The sequence below is a fragment of the Dendrobates tinctorius genome, unplaced genomic scaffold, assembly GCF_039654945.1.
Source record: "Dendrobates tinctorius isolate UK_male_01 unplaced genomic scaffold, ASM3965494v1 ptg000116l, whole genome shotgun sequence".
NCBI lineage: Eukaryota > Metazoa > Chordata > Amphibia > Anura > Dendrobatidae > Dendrobates > Dendrobates tinctorius.
This window is the reverse complement of record NW_027361784.1, coordinates 14,432,937-14,449,759: the sequence shown is the minus strand read 5'-3', so window position 1 is coordinate 14,449,759 and position 16,823 is coordinate 14,432,937. Positions and strand designations below refer to the sequence as shown.

Genomic DNA, 16,823 nt, shown 5'->3' with positions numbered 1-16,823 from the left:
GTAGTGGATGAGGAGCTGTGCCAAGCAGCATTGATCCTCCTGTTGTAGCATTGCATTCATTGCTTTGTCCCATGCCACATGCTAATTATCAATTTATTTCTTTTTCCTTTTTTTTTTTTTTTTGCGCCCCACAATTGCGCTCCGGTGGGTGCTGTTTAACCCCCTTGCCTACTCCTCCAGTGAGATCTAGGATTTGGCCGAGGGGGGGGGGGAAGAGGAGGAGGAGGGAGGAAGGAGGGAAATGGGAAGAAACAATCTAGTATCTTGATGCCCCTGTTGGAGAGATGGTTGAGTCCTCGTCAAGGTTGCTTTGGTATCTCAGAAACACCATTCACTCTGAGCTGTGACCAACAACAGCAACAACTGCGCTGCTCCTTGGCCAAGGGAAGAAGAAGAAGGAAGAAGAAGAAGGAGAAGAAGGGAGGAGGAGGATTAGGAAATCTTAGAGGATAATATGAAAGCGATCTGCACCTTCACTCCAGCCAAGAAGACAGCAGAGCACTTAGGATGTATTAAATGTGGACCTGTGCCCTCCCTATGTCTAAGGAAAATGGCAAGGCAAAGTGGATTTACATTGTGTCACCTGGTTTTTATACTGATGCTTACATGTGTGAGAGGTAAGAACATGCACATAGTCATCTTCTGGCTATTTCTGGTAGGATGAAGCAGGGATGTGACTGCTGCTGAGGCTGAGGCTGCTGCTGCTGGAATAAGGCAGATGCATTTGCTTGCAAGCCCTTTTACTGTTCAATGCAGTGATTGAAGCCGGGGCTGGAGAAATATTCTTGCAGTATACTCTAAAGGGGGGTGGAAGACGTGAGTTGCTTCATGCATACATGCTGGAGACCCCCCCCCCATGTATCATCTCATTGTGTGTGTTTTCCATTCTGAACCTTTTTCTTTTTCCAGCCTTGTCTTAAGGATTGTCCTATAGGTGTGCTGGAGTTAACCCTTGGTGCAAAGTTCTAAAGGATCTGTAATGATCCAATAAATGATCCTGCTGCTAAGGAAGCAATAGGCGTATGGTGCTGCTGATGGAATACAGGGATTGCTCTGTTAGTTATTGGGACATGGGATGGAGAGGAGTAGCAGCAGCATGCCTGACATTGCACAGAGCCACAGGGATTGATCTGACAATGGTTTTTTTTGGCATGTTCTCCGCATGCTGTTAGGATGTGGGATAAGTGTCTGTGGATACAGGTGCTGGGAAATGTCATGTCACCTATTCCATACGTGTAATTCAGGAATATGGATGTTTTAGCTATCAGGGGTAGAGGTGGGGGGGGGAATCTGTGCTCTGAATCTTAACACTGATCGGTCTACCCAATGAATTGACTGTCAGGAAGGGGGCTAGCAAATGGCCAACAAATAGAGCATTATGTGCACCCTTCTGCTCATATTCCCATTCAATGGCAACTCTGCACACTGCATTGTCACACTAGACTGTATTGATCATGCTGGTTGGCATGCAGGCAGGCTCAGGAGCTCAGGCTTGTGACTTGTGCAGGCAGGTGAGGATGAAGAGCAAGGATCCAGATCGCCCAACTTAATAGGCATTTTTGATTAAAGAATCCTTTTTTTAATTCCCCCCCCGAACTCCATTGTGAATGTGGCTTTGTGGACCCTGCAGCTGGGGGTCCCCTCAGTCCCCATTTGCATGCAATGGAGACGATAATTCATGTTCCTGAGGTTGGGGAGGTTAGGGGGGGTTCCTTCATTGCCTGCTATCTGACATTATATCTGAAGATAGGTAGCATGCCTGGAATTTTAATCTCCTTTCTAATTACAGGAAGCTTTTGCTTTGATGCAGGGTCTAGAGATGTGTAATGAAGGCAGTCAATAAATTGCAGTTTTTGTGTTTTTTTTAATGAAATTCTACCCATTGCAAAAATTGGAATCTATAGAATAAAATATCATCTAGATTCAATATTGAAGCATGCAAATATCCCTGGAATTCTAGAGTAATCATTTCTGGGTTCTTTTTTAAAATCCTTTATGCTTAGGAGGTTTTTCATGATGCATTGTCATTTTGTGGCTTTTAGACATTTTCAATTGCCGGTGACTTTTTCTAATGCAGGGACCTTGTTATAACAGATGATTATAGTGCTGCTCTGTGATTTGAAGACACAAGGAGGCAGCATCTTTCAAAACTGAAAAGACCAGTCTGGGAGATGAGCTTTAAAGAAAAATGTCATTTTTTTAAAATGTTTTGGAACAAAGTAACTTGCAATGATACCTGTTGATTGATGGAAAAGTCAATATTTGGATCTGTTACAAAATATCTAATAGGGTATAGGGCTGCATCACTGCTCAACCTGGGAGGGTCTTTTATGGCATTTCAGCCCCCTTTCCCACTCTATTGTGTTTCTTCTTCTTTTTTTTTTATAATATGTTCTATTAAAAGCCATGATTTGTGCAATCAGTATGAAATTGGGGGATTACATGGCTGAAGGCAGCACCAGAAATGTCTGAGGGAAAGGAAAAAGGGGTGCCAGGGACAAAAAAAAAAAAGGCGGATGGCATGGGAATTTGGGAAATTAGGAAGCAGAAAACAGGTGGGGAGGAGGGATCTGAGAGATGTGGTGTAAATGAGACATGGAGATGAGCACACTGTGGGGAATGGGAAGGGAAATGAGCAACAGGGCGACACAGAGAGGGGATGTGCTGGAGAATGGGAGTCAATAGAAACCAAATGGATGATGTGAATATTCAGAGTGTAATCAACTCCGATGAAGAAGGTTTTATATTAACTGATGTCTTCTGGTGGGGCGTTTAGAGAAAGAAAAATCCTAAGAAACACTTATAAAATCTATTATAATACCATAGTATAAATAATCTGTATAGTCATACATATGACTTTTAATAATTACCGCTGCATATGATTGTGTACGTATGCGTGTATATATAATATTATGTGAGCATACACTGTAAAATAATGCAGTACTCTTGTATATACTGTATATACAGTACATCTAAAAATATATATGTTGTGTATAAATATATATATACAGTATATATGTATGAAGAACATATATACACACAAGTATATATATATATGTATATATTGTTATATACTATGCATATATATGTACTGTGTATATATATATATATATATATATATATTTGTATATTTGTGTGTAAATGTATCTATGCCACTGCTATCTATGTCTGTATAGCTGTGCATAAAATTTTGGCATTAGCAATTTATCAAGGGTAATATTTTTGTTTGCTGCCCCGGCGTTATTTCCATTTCTGGAGATATGAATATGTAACCAGGCTCTCCGGTTTATTAATTAATTCCTATGGTATTTCTGCTCCGCTAGTAAATTGCACGCTCTGTGCAGGAGTGTGTTGGTTAATATGGAGAGTACAGAGCAGAATGCATTCTTGCTGTGATGAACTTGATTTGGAAACCGATTTTAAACACATTGGTGGCTGCTACTTATGCTAATACCTGTCTTGTATTATGAATTATTCCTTACCGGTGCAGAAGTAAAACCAGAAAGGAGTGTGTTCCATTTCAGATGAAGGTAATGACTTGCCCTCTGAAGAATAATCAGTATTATGAATAGCAGGCAAGCATATAATGCAACACACTGCTCAGGATTCAGAAGAGAAAACAGTGGCGATCAGTAAAATGACATCTATTTTCCCATAGGGGGGCAAAATCAGAAAGCATTATATTTCTTCTGCATTCATTGGGAATCTCAGCAATTGTTCAAAATATGTCTCCTGGCTTATTAAACTCCAGCATCGAAGCCGGCTACTCCTACAAAGTACTGAATGAAATGCTATAACCACCCACAGCTACTTTTAAGTCATTGTCATGTAAACATTATATAAGGTTGAAGACCAAAGATTAGTGGCCATTGTACATTAAAAGTCTGCATACTTTGATGATCCTGGTTCACTTAGATCACATAGAGATTACATCCGCTTCTCAATTTACAGTCTAATAAGTATTTTGTTAGCATAGTTGTTGAGGATATTCTTCAGGCTGAGCATGTTGCTGTAGGATGCTTTGACTGCAAGCTCATGACTACATGCAGGGTTAAGGTGGTCCATTAGATCTTCCAATGGGCCAAGATTCAGATTACCAATGGGTGGATTGATTTGCAGGACTTCGGTCACTCTGCCCGATCAGTAGTCTTTTGCCGCTGGTCATGAAGCTCATGAATCTCTTACCTTCCTGGATCCAAGGCTCAACTTTTGATTAGCCGGGCTGGCAAGATGTCTCCTTTTTGCCAGACCACAAAGGTGTCACCATGCCAGACGAGCTAATCAAAAACCATGAAGGGGATCCCACAAGGTAAGAGAATCACGAGCATCCCATATAGTGGCCAGACTCTAATGATCTTGTAAGTGAACCTGAGTCCCGCGAATCGATCTGTCCAACTCTACTTCTAAAATCATAATGGGACTAAATGTTACAACAAAATGGCATAATTTGAAGCTTTAGGGCTTCAATGCAAAATCTCTAATGGGGCCTCCAACTATAATGAGTCCTTAATAACATTGGTCTCTTTATATGGGCCAAATGAAACATTTGGATCTCTTTAGGTTCCAAGTCAAACCCCATAATCACAACACACAATCACATTTTGAGCTGATTTTGGTTATTAATCATTAGGTTCTATTTCTTAAAAAAATTAATACGTATTTGACCAGTAATGTGTAATTGTAGGTAACAGCAGGTACGCAGGATGCAGTGACGAGACGCGAGACTGGATTGAACTTTGGCTAGAGAACTTTTATAAATTTAAGCCACTAGGGCTATGCTAAGCAACCAAAACACAACAGCTATTGTCCTCGCAGGGACTTTGCACAAACAAGCACTTTCAGAGAGAACACGACTAACCCGGCAAAGGCCGGTTGCTATAGGGCCGCGATATGGCCGACTACGGGTCCTTATTTCCTATAGTGTCACTTATCCATCCTGACGTCCCTCGGTGTCTCTAATGGGCTGCCTTGGTGTCGCAGCCGCTGGGCCCAGCTGCTGAAGAACTGTCGTAATCTTCGGGCGCCCCGGCGCCCAGGAGGAGTTGGGGCACAACAGGCACTGAGGAAGTCCTTTGATGATGTAACCCCCTGTAGAAACAGCGGGGTTCTGCTCATAAGCAAGTTCAATAAGACTCCAGTCTCCAAGCAGGGTTGTGTCGCAGTTACCAGGAGTGGCGGTTGACAGGGCACATGCACGGCCTGGGCCTAGGCAAAGAGTTTCTCTGTAGGTGAGGAGTAGGCCCCAACTGCTGAATGCAGCGGGGTGACGTCAACTCCGGGTGATGATGAACGGCCGCAGCCGCGGGCTGAAGCAGGGCGGTAGCGGGCAGGCCGCAGTCATGGGTTGGAGTGAAGCGGCAGTGGCTACTAGGGGCGGCGGACAGGCCGCAACAGGCTGGAGCACAGCGGTAACACATGTGGACGACCGTGGGCATGTAGTGACCCCGGATTGGAGTGAAGCTGCGGTCTCTTGTTGGTAAGTTCGGCGTTTACTCTCTGCAAGCCACTGCAAGTCTCCCCTCTGCCGCTGGTCTCCTCTCTGGTCATCATCTGTCATTCTGGCTCTCTCAAACTCCCACAGTCTCTTGCTTTGTGTCTGCTGTTCCGCCAACTGACTCCCCTGCGCACTCCCTGTCTCTTTTATACTCACCCCTCCCCTTGCTGTCCTGTCACTCCCAGCAGTGTACTCTCCTCCTCCGTTCCCCGGGTACAGTTCCCTTAGGAACCTAGATGGTGGTCCCCTTGGGTCCGGCCCAGACACTCTGTGGGGGCCCTTCTCCCTACAGAATGATCTTAAATGCAGACATGCAGAAGTTGTCCATTTATGGTAGATGGGTTATCAATAGATTTTCTACCAGCAGACACAATGAAACCTTACTATGATACTGGCAGAATTTATTTGTTCCCCACCATTGAAGAAATGACCATTGGTCAAGATGATACATGTGCTTAAAAAGAGACAGTTCTCCAATGAATGTCCATTGATATTAAAAAGACCATGTCCTGTAATTTCAAGATGTCAGGATTCAAGGAAATTCCATTTATTTTTCATCAGATATTTGCAAACTTTTCATTATTTTTTTGTTGAATTCTGTTTTTACGATTTTTCCCAACTTCTATTTTACGGCCCTATGTTAGGTGCACAGTATTCTCAAATCTTTGATAATTCTGTCTAAGAAAGCTATTTGTGATGATTATCTTCAGTGACGTACATTATGGTGCCCCATATTTGCCAAGTAAGGGCGTGAGGTGTAGAAACAAAGTGAGACAGCATCAAAGTCTTTCTTTTATCTGGGCTGACAAAATAGAAGGATCTGCCGTAAAGTTTAGCTATTCAATAACAATTTAGTTGCATATTCTTGTTAATTTTGAGTTTTTTTAACATTTTGAAGAATATTAACTTGTGTTTTAAATGTTAAATAAAGTCATATTCAATAGGCTAAACAGGTTTAAACTACTCATTTTCATATTCAAGCATTTTGGACACTGTGTTCCATTTACTTAGGTACGTGACTTAAGATGCGAAAATTTGTGTCAAAATGTTGTGATAAAATATGGTTTAAAAGTAATTTAGCCAACAGGTAGTGTAAATTTAGACAAAAAGCGCTTACATTTGTGAACAATATTTTATTAAGCGTGAGCTACCCTGATAAATCTGGTGTTTTCTCCAATGGTTTAGTATAGGTTTGCACTGTATAATTTTTCGAACGAATAAATAAATCTGCCACAGAATATTAACGAAGGACTCCTCCTCCCATTAAATTTTTTATCCTCCTAATATATTGCAGTCATCATATTATAGAGCACTGTGTACTTACAATTGCTCATTTTGCCTTTCTACACAGTTAATTCGTCTTTTCTTCATTCTTCTTTGTGATTACTAAAATGATTAGCTGAATCCTTCTAAGTTCTAGGTAGAAACAGGAAGGCTCTTTTCCCTGCATGAGTCATCACTGCAAAAGTCACTGGCAGAAGGGAGGAGCAGAGCAGCTGGGTCAGGAGATGAAGAGGGGGATGACTCATGCAGGGAAAAGTGTTTCTTTTTTCTACATAGAGCGAGAAAAGAGAAGAATTATCTGGGTAGAAAGGCAAAATGAGCAATTGTAAGTACACAGTGCTATATAATTTTATGACTGCAATATATTAAGAGGATAAAAACTTTGATGTGAGTGCTTATTGAAATATAAGGACAGCTTTCTTTTAGCATGTTTTCACCAAGGATATGCAATTTCCAAGACCTTGAAAATCTGTAATCAATAGATACAATGCTGACATGCTCATATACTGAGTCATCTATAAGGCTATCTTTGAATAGCAAATCACTGCTCATATGAACTTTCATTATGATAACAGAGAATTGCAAACAGTATGTGATTTGTATTTTAGTACACCATAAGCAACATTCTATTACATACCATGGAAACTTCGGCTGTTGGGTGGCTTAGCTTCTCAGAGTTGATGGAGAGCCAGAGATTATTATGATGTATATATTCTCTCAGACACTATTTAACATATATAAATTAATAAATGAACAGATGACAAAATGCAAATGGAGTGAACAAAAGAGACATCTAAGTACAATCAATATTGGATGTTACTGCCCTATATATTTAAAATAGCACCAGTTCTAGGTTTACTTGCATAGTGTCATGGAATGACTGAACCAGTGTGACACAACCCAACAGTTGGTCGGTCACCAAATGGCACACCACACAAGGGAACACCAGGGAAACAATAACAATGGTGGGGCCTGGTCATAGGGAACGGGGGTAATAGACACCTCCTGCACTCACCTGAGGATGTGCCCTGATCTCACTATCATCCCTATATGGGTTCTTTTACCCTGTCGCCGAGCAGGATACTTAATCCCTCACTTGCCTTGCCCTTATCACTAAGTAGGGAACTGGCAGGTGAGTGCACTGGTCCCACTGCTGCACTAATACAACAAAAGGAATGGAAAGATAGACACCAAAAGGGACAACGTAACAAAAATGCAACACTTAGCTTTCTTCTGCAAAGCAACGCACAGCAGGATAAAGACACCAAATCAGCAAACTCAGCAATGCACCACTGCACCCAGCCAGATCCTTCCTCCAGTTTGGTCACAGTAGAAAACTCTAACCCTGACAGTCAGCTGATGCATCAGGTGATCTCTTGAAGGAGGGTGGGGTCACCACCCACATCAGCAGACCCAGCAGCAACGCAATTACACCAGCAGGCAAGCGGGGGAAAAAACTGACATTAACCCCCAATGGCCTGAAAAGAAAAAAGTTTTAATCTAAGTCAGATCTGCCATAGATCAAAAAATGGATCATGAGACATAGTTTTTGAAGGAACGCGGTACGTAGGTTTTTCCAAACATCTCAGAGAACTAACCACATATCTTCTGTGGATGTAGGTTTGCACAAATCCTTTTGGCTCTTCATGTAATCTACATAATGTTGAGATCATGACTCTGAGGGGCCTATGAATATCATTGCTTTTATTACTTTTTTCTTCTTTATGCTGAGATAGTTCTTAATGAGATTAGCTTTATGTTTGGGGCTATCGTCTTAGTATAGAATACTTTTGGACCAATCAAACACTTCCTTGATGGTATTGCTTGATGGATAATTATATGTTTGCATTTTTCAATATTAATGACCAAATTTCAATTTTCATTTGCTGAAATGGAGCCCCAAAATTGTAATATGCTTCACTGTTCCTGCAAGCCTTCAAAATTGTATCATTCTCCCGGCGTTCAGTGAAAATAATTGCCTTCGGTTCAGCTACATTTTTCGCATTTTGACTCACCATGGATCACTCGGTGCCATTTTTATGTGCCTAAATTCCTGTTTTCATATGTAGTTGAGTCATTTGATCTTGATTCCATTTCAACAGTATAGCTTTTAGGTGTAGTTTTTTCATGTAGACAACTTCTGGCCTTCTCCAAAATTTAGATGAGTTTAGCTGGGTGTCACTGGTTGCCGTCTGGTCTGAGCTGATGATACTGAAGGATATCTTTTGATTTCACAGGGATGGGAAGTAAGCCTGATGTGTCTTTTATCTGCTTCATAAGTTTCATTGGCTGACCACTACTTGTACAGTCTCCAACATTGCCTATTTCTTGAACTTCTTCAAAGAGCTTGAACAACGTATCTTGAAACGTCAGTCTGCTTTGAAATATTTGCCTGGGAGGAAATAACTACCTTGTGTCTTACTGATATGCTCAGTATTTCCATGGTGTGTGACCTATGACATGAAACTGTCTTTCACAACCTTACTCCTGGAGTAGAGAGTGGCTGCTCCGCACCCAGTTTCAAGCTTCCTACACAGCTATTTCTGTTTCAGTTGATGACTATTTTTCAACCTACATATAAAAATGATCATTGACACTTGTTTGAAATAATTGGTTATGCCTGACTAAAATCCTACAAAACATCAGACTTTGTTCAAGTGTTCCTAGAAAAATTGAGAATTGATGCTGTTTTGAAGGCAAAGTGCGGTCACCCCAAAAATTGATTTGATTTAGATTTCTCTCTTGTTCATTCGTTTTGCATTTTGATAATTAATCAAAGAAATCTGCAATATGGCAAATCTGTAGTGTACACACTGTGACCCTGTCTCTCTCGTGACCAGTATAAGGAGAATGGGATTGTGCAGGCCTCCCTCAGCCTGTCGAATAAAGCCCCCGTTACACACTGCGATATCGCTAGCAATATCGCTGTAAAGTCACCGATTTTGTGACGTAGCAGCGATATTGCTAGCGATATCGCTACATGTGATACTTACCTCCGACCGGCTCCCATGCTGGTTATCGCTGGTCACGCGAGAAGGTCCTGGACCAATTCTCGTCGTCAGCTTCCTGCTGGGCTTTCTGCTGTGATGATGAGCGACACGTGGACGCGGGCGGGAGGACGTCAGGATCGCCGCGTCTGACAGGTAAGTAGCGACCCCCGACCCCTGCGATGTCGCTGGTGAGATCCGCCTGTGTGGCAGCTCACTAGCGACCACTTACCGATGCACCAGCGATCCATATCGTTGTCGGGATCGCTGGTGCATCGCTAAGTGTAACAGTACCTTAAGACCAATATAGAAAAAGGGAATGGACATGTAGCTAAGAGCCCCATATACATTAGCTAGCTGTTCACCAAATGATCATTTGGAGATATGCTATCTCTCTTGCGTCCCCCATACAAAGAACATGTGGCTCAGTTATCGACTATTTTAGTGTAATTTGTACGACGGCCATAATGCATTTTTTTGCTTTACAATATGGAGACACCAGGCACATGTTGCTACTGTGTAGACACCATGCTGTAACATGGTTTTGAGTGATATGACAATATATAATAATACTACTAATCATCATCATAATTTAACGTTAGACTTTACATACCAGCATCACGCGGCAGCCTGAACATCATGCATTACGGTAATTATCAATTCTTACATTAATCCCCAAAGGCCCTTATGCTTGGAAGGCATACTATTGTATTCCTATGCAAATGATTTGTAAAGAAAAACAATATTATCTCTAAACAAAATTATTCCAATTCCTTTTCAGAACAAGCAGAACAATGGCTGAGTGCAAAATGATGGTTATCTTATTGACCAGCCAAGGAACATTCCTTGGACATTTATGTTACAGTTCTATTTTTCCTTTCCAGCAGGTGTCAGCAGTTCTCAGTATCGGTGCTAGTGTTCTATAGAAAAGCAGGCTGTCTGCTGCATCTCTGCTGCTCTTACCATTGCAAAACCTGCTCATAATACAGTACCTGACAAGAATACATCACATGAGTAAAGATGGATGGATAGATAGATTGTTAGATAGATAATAAATAGATAAAGATATGATATAAATAATAGATAGATAATAGATAGATAGATGGATAGATAGATAATAGATGGATAGATAGATAGATAGATAAATATATAATAGATAGGTAGAGATATGATATAAATAATAGATAGATAGATGGATAGATAGATAGATAATAGATAGGTAGAGATATGATATAAATAATAGATAGATAATAGATAGATAATAGATAGGATAGATAGACAGATAATAGATAGATAGATAAATAGATAATAGATAGATGGATAGACAGATAGATAATAGATAGGTAGAGATATGATATAAATAATAGATAGATGGATAGATAGATAGAAAGATAGATAGATAATAGATAGATAGATAGATAATAGATAGGTAGAGATAGGATATAAATAATAGATAGATAGATAATAGATTTTAAAAATGTCAGATAATAGCAGTGCCAGATTGGGTGTCAAGGACCCACAAGTAACCTTTACTTATGATTCTACGTAATAATAAGCTGGGTAGTTTGCTGTATGAATGATGAGTTGCTGATGCATGTGCATAGTAAAATCAAGTATATTGTGCCAACTACTGCTGACATAGAGGGGTCTCACTCCTCCTTAGGGGCCCAACAGGGAATTCACCTATTTTCTTTTGGCTGGTCCGAGTCCAATAGATTTTTAGATAGGTAAAAAGATAAATACCGTATTTTTTGGATTATAAGATGCACCCCAAATTTTGAGGAGAAAAATATGATTTTTTTTTTAAATAAAATGGTGGTGCTTCTTATAATCCATGTGTCTTATTGCTTACTGGGGGTGGTGGCTGCAGTGAAGTGGGGTACCAGGGTTGCTGCTGGAGGAGGCAAGAGTGGAGCACTGCTGCAGGCCGCAGGCTGGGATGAGGGAGTGTCCGATGTGCAGTGCGCCGCTGCTGGTGTCCGGTGCTGCTGGTGTTCCCGGCAGTGCTGCTGGGGTGCACGGCACTGCTGCCCGGGGTGTCTGGCACTGCAGGTAGGCTCTGCTGACATTTCCTGAAAGGCCAGAGCCCCCCGCAGTTCCATGATTTGCTCCAGTGTGATGGACTCCGGGAAAATGGTCATCGGGGGGGCGGCGCATGCGCATATGGAGATCTCGGCATCAAGATCTCAGGAGATGAGATTTCAGTGAGGAAATCTCATCTCCTGAGATCTTGATGCCAAAATCTCCTTCTGAGCATGCACCAGCCATTTTCCCGGAGTCCACCGCACAGGAAGAAACCATAGAACTGCGGGGGGCTCTGGCCTTTCAGGAAATGTCAGCAGAGTTTTTTTTTACTTTTGTGTTTTTAGCCTGGTTTTAATTTGCCCCAAATTCTTTTTTTTTAATTTTTTGATGTCTATTTTATATGTATTTGCATAATTTTTTTTTGTGTTTGCCATTGTGGGCATGATTTTTGTTTTCCAATTATTTCTTTTTGGATGATGTTTTTGGCTCATTTATCAATTATGACTTTTAAGAAGCTGCTAATTTTTTTAAATGTGCTCTAGTCCTCACTTAAAGAACCACATCCTTCAAAATTTTTATCTTAATATATTGCAGTCATCATATTAAGTACTGTGTACTTTGAATTGCTCATTTTGCCTTTATACCCAGTTAACTCTTCTCTTTTCCATTAGGTCTATGACATCACATGATTTAACCCCTTTCCGACATTGGGTGTAATAGTACGCCAATGTCGGACTCCCGCCCTTTGATGTGGGCTCTGGCGGTGAGCCCACATCTTTCCCGGGACACGTCAGCTGTTTTGAACAGCTGACATGTGCCCGCAATAGCAACGGGTGGAATTGCAATCCCCTCGCTGCTATTAACCAGTTAAATGCCACTGCCAAACTCTGATAGCGGCATTTAACAAGTGCTTCCGGCAATCGCGCCGGAAAGGCGCACACTGGTGACCTGCGTCACGTGATCGTGGGTCACCAGTGTGTCGGCATGACAACCGGATGTCTCCTGGTGACCTCTATGATTGGCAAGGTGGGACATCTGGTTTGGCTGTGTGAGAGGCATCCAAGAAGTAACCTTTCTCCTTGCAGAGAGTGACATGCTAAGCATGCCGAGATGAGGAGACTTCTAGCCGCAATGCTCCTCTGGGAGATATGCAAATTGTCTCTTCAGAGAGGAAGAGGACTAGAACTCTAAACCAAATCTCACACTTTGCACTGACGAAGGGCAGTACCCCGAAACACAGTGACTTCAAATTGAGATTCTGGATTTGGCCTTTATCTGAAGTCATGTAACAAGGCTCGTTAAAAGGTCAACATTGACTTATAGGATTGCTATTTCATATAGGTGGCACTAGAGGTCTATACCTCTTTCTCTCTAAAGAGACAATTTGCATAAGCTTTATGTAAAAACAGGAAGTCTCTTTTACCTGTATGCGTCATCATTAGAACTACAGTTCTACAGTACTTGCATTAGGAAGAAGGGAGCAGCTTAGTAAGGAGTTGAAGAGTGTGATGATTCCTGAAGGGAAAAGAGACTTGCTGCTTCTACATGGAGCTTAGAAGGATTCAGCGAGTCTGTTCTTAATCATGTGATGTCTTAGACCTAATGGAAAAGAGAAAAATTAGCTGGGCAGAAATACAAAATGAGCAATTGCCATATATAATGAGGATTGCAATATATTATGAGAATAAAAACTGATGGGAGTCTATCTTTAAGTAATTTTTTCTATATGCTAGAAATTTTTCGGTTATGTTTGACATTTTTGGTCTAAAAAGGCACACACACAAAAGATTAAAAACAAAAAATAAAGAGCCGTTTCGATTTTGCTCAAATTTCATGAAATACACATGCCATATTAAAACATTTTGTGCAAAAAAAAGTCGTCGAATACCCCAAGAAAAAAAAAAAAAACTAACTTAAACTTCCCCCACAATTGATGAATCAGCCCCACTCTGTTCATGTGTCATTCGGCATTTGCCACGGTTCATGTACTTGTAGAGATTGCACAATTGACTGTCGCTATGTTATAAATAACAGGATGAAAAATCTATCACGCAACCTTTTCGTTGTGAGAAAGGAAAGCTGTTAGGTCCACGGTAATTAATACATAACTGAAATATTTTCACTGATCCCATGAGGACAATTTGCACAGACCTACCTAAGTGGAATGGACTCCGTCCTGGTGGGATGAATGAGCCTTCTACCAGACTAATAAAAAGAAGAATGAACTTTTATTGTATGTATATGTTCTATGAAAGCTCGGATTCCTAACCTCATGGGCATCGACACCTAGACTAATGAGGTGATTAATTATCATTTATGAATTGCATATGGCTTTTGTCTGTAGAAAGGGAAAACCCATTTACCAATATGAAGCGAGCATAGAATATTTTAAATGTGCTTACGTTGATGCTTACATTTATAGATCCCAGCTATGGAAGATAATTCTGCAATTTGCTTGCACTGGAGAATGCTGTATTGAGGGAAAACCTCCTTCAGGGCATAGCAAGCATTAAGATTTTCTCGTTATCATGAGTAATGAGATTCCCAATGCAGTGGATGGTGCATATTATTTAATTCGGTCCATGCATGCAAAGCCTTCTTAATTCAAAATTATTACAAAGGATGGCGTTGGATTTAGGTTTTTGAGATTTTTTTTCGTCATCTTTCTTTGTTATTTTTTTTAGCGGAGTGCGTTTCAATTTTATGCTAAATTCCTATTTGCCCATATGGTAGAACACAAAAAGAGCCTTCCATGACGGTAAACTCCAAAAAGTCAGATTAGTAGACACCTCAGTAGCTTGCTCCTTGCATGCAGTTGAACAGCAGGTAGGTAATGCTATTTCGGCAACGCTTGTAGAAAGTCCATCAACATTAATCGATAAGCCACCAATTACATTTTTATCTTTCAACATTAAAAAATATCAGCCTACGGCTGGCTGGCGGTAAGTCCAAGAAAGTGTCGCTTCAATCAGATAACAATGGTGTAGCTAGGACTCATTGACTTCCAACAGGATATCTAAAGGCCTGATTTGTATCTTTAGAGCAACTTTGATTAAAACAAAAAAAAAAGAGCAGGCAAACTTTTTTCACGATCAAATTAGGAAAACAAAAAATAAATTTAGTTAAAAGAGTTTGTCCCAAGTTTTCAATTAATTGGCAATTGACTATTTCCAGCACTCCCCATTGACATGGAATAGGGCAGAGATGCGCCTGTCCAGTACTCGTGGTTGAACCCCCATGATGATTGAGTCATTTCATAGATTATAACAACTGTATTTATTATGCTTTGCTTAAGCTGCTTTCACACTTGCATTTTTCTGCGCTGCGTGCGCAGTGCAAACGCGCATAAAAAACGCATCATGAGTTTTTGATGCGTTTTCTTGTTTTTTGCACATGGCTTTTACAAAAAAACACATGCTTTTTTTGCCCTGACGTGCGCATGACCATGCGCACGTCAGTGCTCCCATAGACTTAGACTGTAATGTGTTTTTGGGTGAATTTCGTGCACATTGCGTGCACATGCGTTTTTTTGAGACAGGTCGGGCGCACCAAAAATGCATCAGGATGCATTTTGTGCGCCCGGGCGCACACTACAAAAAAACGCATGCGCATACAAACGCGTACAAGCGCATGACAATGCGCACCCATGTTAAATATAGGAAAAAAATGCATGCGCATGTATGCGCAAAAACGCAGCGCAAAAAAACGCAAGTGTGAAACCAGCTTTATACAGCACCATCATATTCTGCAGCGTTTATTGACATTATCATTGCTATCTCCATTTTCTGGCTCACAATCTAAATTTTATGTCAATACGTCTTTGCAGTGTTTGAGTAAACCAAAAAACCCGGAGGTAACACACACGAAAATGGGGAAACCTTGGCAAAAAAGGGGAAACATACAAACTTCTTGCAAATGTTGTCCTTGGTGGGATTTGAACCCAGGATTCCAACGCGGCAAAGGAACAGTGCTAACCACTGAGCCACTGTGCTTCCCATATAACTTAGAAACTTTGGACAAATTGTGACATCTGTATAGACGTCTGCCCTTCCTGCCCATGCTTCTGTCATCAGGCAATGATGCACTCTAGAAGCAGGTGACTTGGGGTGATAGTTCTAGTTTTGTTTCCTTTGGATCTTATAGTCCAGCCCAGACTGGAACACTGCAGTGAGGTTTGTGTGGGGCTGCAATCTGTTTAATCTCATGAAATCCTGCTGCCCGCTGCCAGTTATAGCCTGATGTGCTTCTGTGTAACTTGCGCCTTGCTAGTCTCAAAGTGGACATCCCTGATTTCGACCTTGCACCGTTCTTTGACTTCTTTATGATTTTGTCCCTACATCGACCTAGCTCTGACCCGAGTACCAGACCATTCTCTTGCATCTGATTTCCTCATCTACACTGCAGCTCTTTTATAGATGCAATCTTATATACCCAGTTTTAAGACCAAATCCCTGTACATGGGTTAAAAGGTGAAGTTTGGGTTTCCCCTGGAATCTGTCAAATGGCGAGGCTTGAGCCAAGTTTGTTTGAGGTAGCCTTGTGACCTTTGACAGAGGTAACACAAATCCTTTAATCAGTAATATAAGTCAGGTACTAAATTGAGCATACTAACAGTGTTTACTGCAAACAATGATATTACTTAGTAGCTGAATGATATTTTCTACTAAGGGAGTTGTGCTGCTTAGAAAACCATTATCGTACATCCTCATAAAGATTTCCAAGGATCCTCATCTCTTACGCAGGATAGAGAGCACTGCCAGTCTTCCTGTCTGATCACCAATTTTGAAATAGGGGGACATTTCACCTGCTTATTTTTTAGGGTGACTTCTCGTAACAAGTAGAAAACTGAAGTTTGTAATAAGTTTCATAGTTTCCTATTGACTATTCCTATCAAAATGTAGCAAGGGAATATTTATTAAGGGTCTTTCATCGATGCTGATAAGATGGGTCTTTTTTGAACAGAGGGATCAATCTTATAGTTAAACTAGAGAAAGAAGAGGTCATAATATCTGGTTGAAAGTTTCTCCAAATTT

General features: G+C 40.9%; 1 protein-coding gene across 8 annotated transcripts in view; it reads left to right on the top strand.

The window, feature by feature from the left end:
- The first annotated feature begins 252 nt into the window (after window positions 1–252).
- Window positions 253–16,823, top strand: part of CSMD3 (CUB and Sushi multiple domains 3) — a 1,871,449-nt gene continuing 1,854,878 nt past the window's right edge. For all 8 annotated transcript variants that reach the window (XM_073590214.1, XM_073590213.1, XM_073590210.1 and 5 more), the window contains exon 1: window positions 253–617. In XM_073590214.1, the coding sequence (XP_073446315.1) occupies window positions 455–617 (163 nt within the window). In that variant the 5' untranslated portion in view covers window positions 253–454. The remainder of the gene's footprint in view (window positions 618–16,823) is intronic.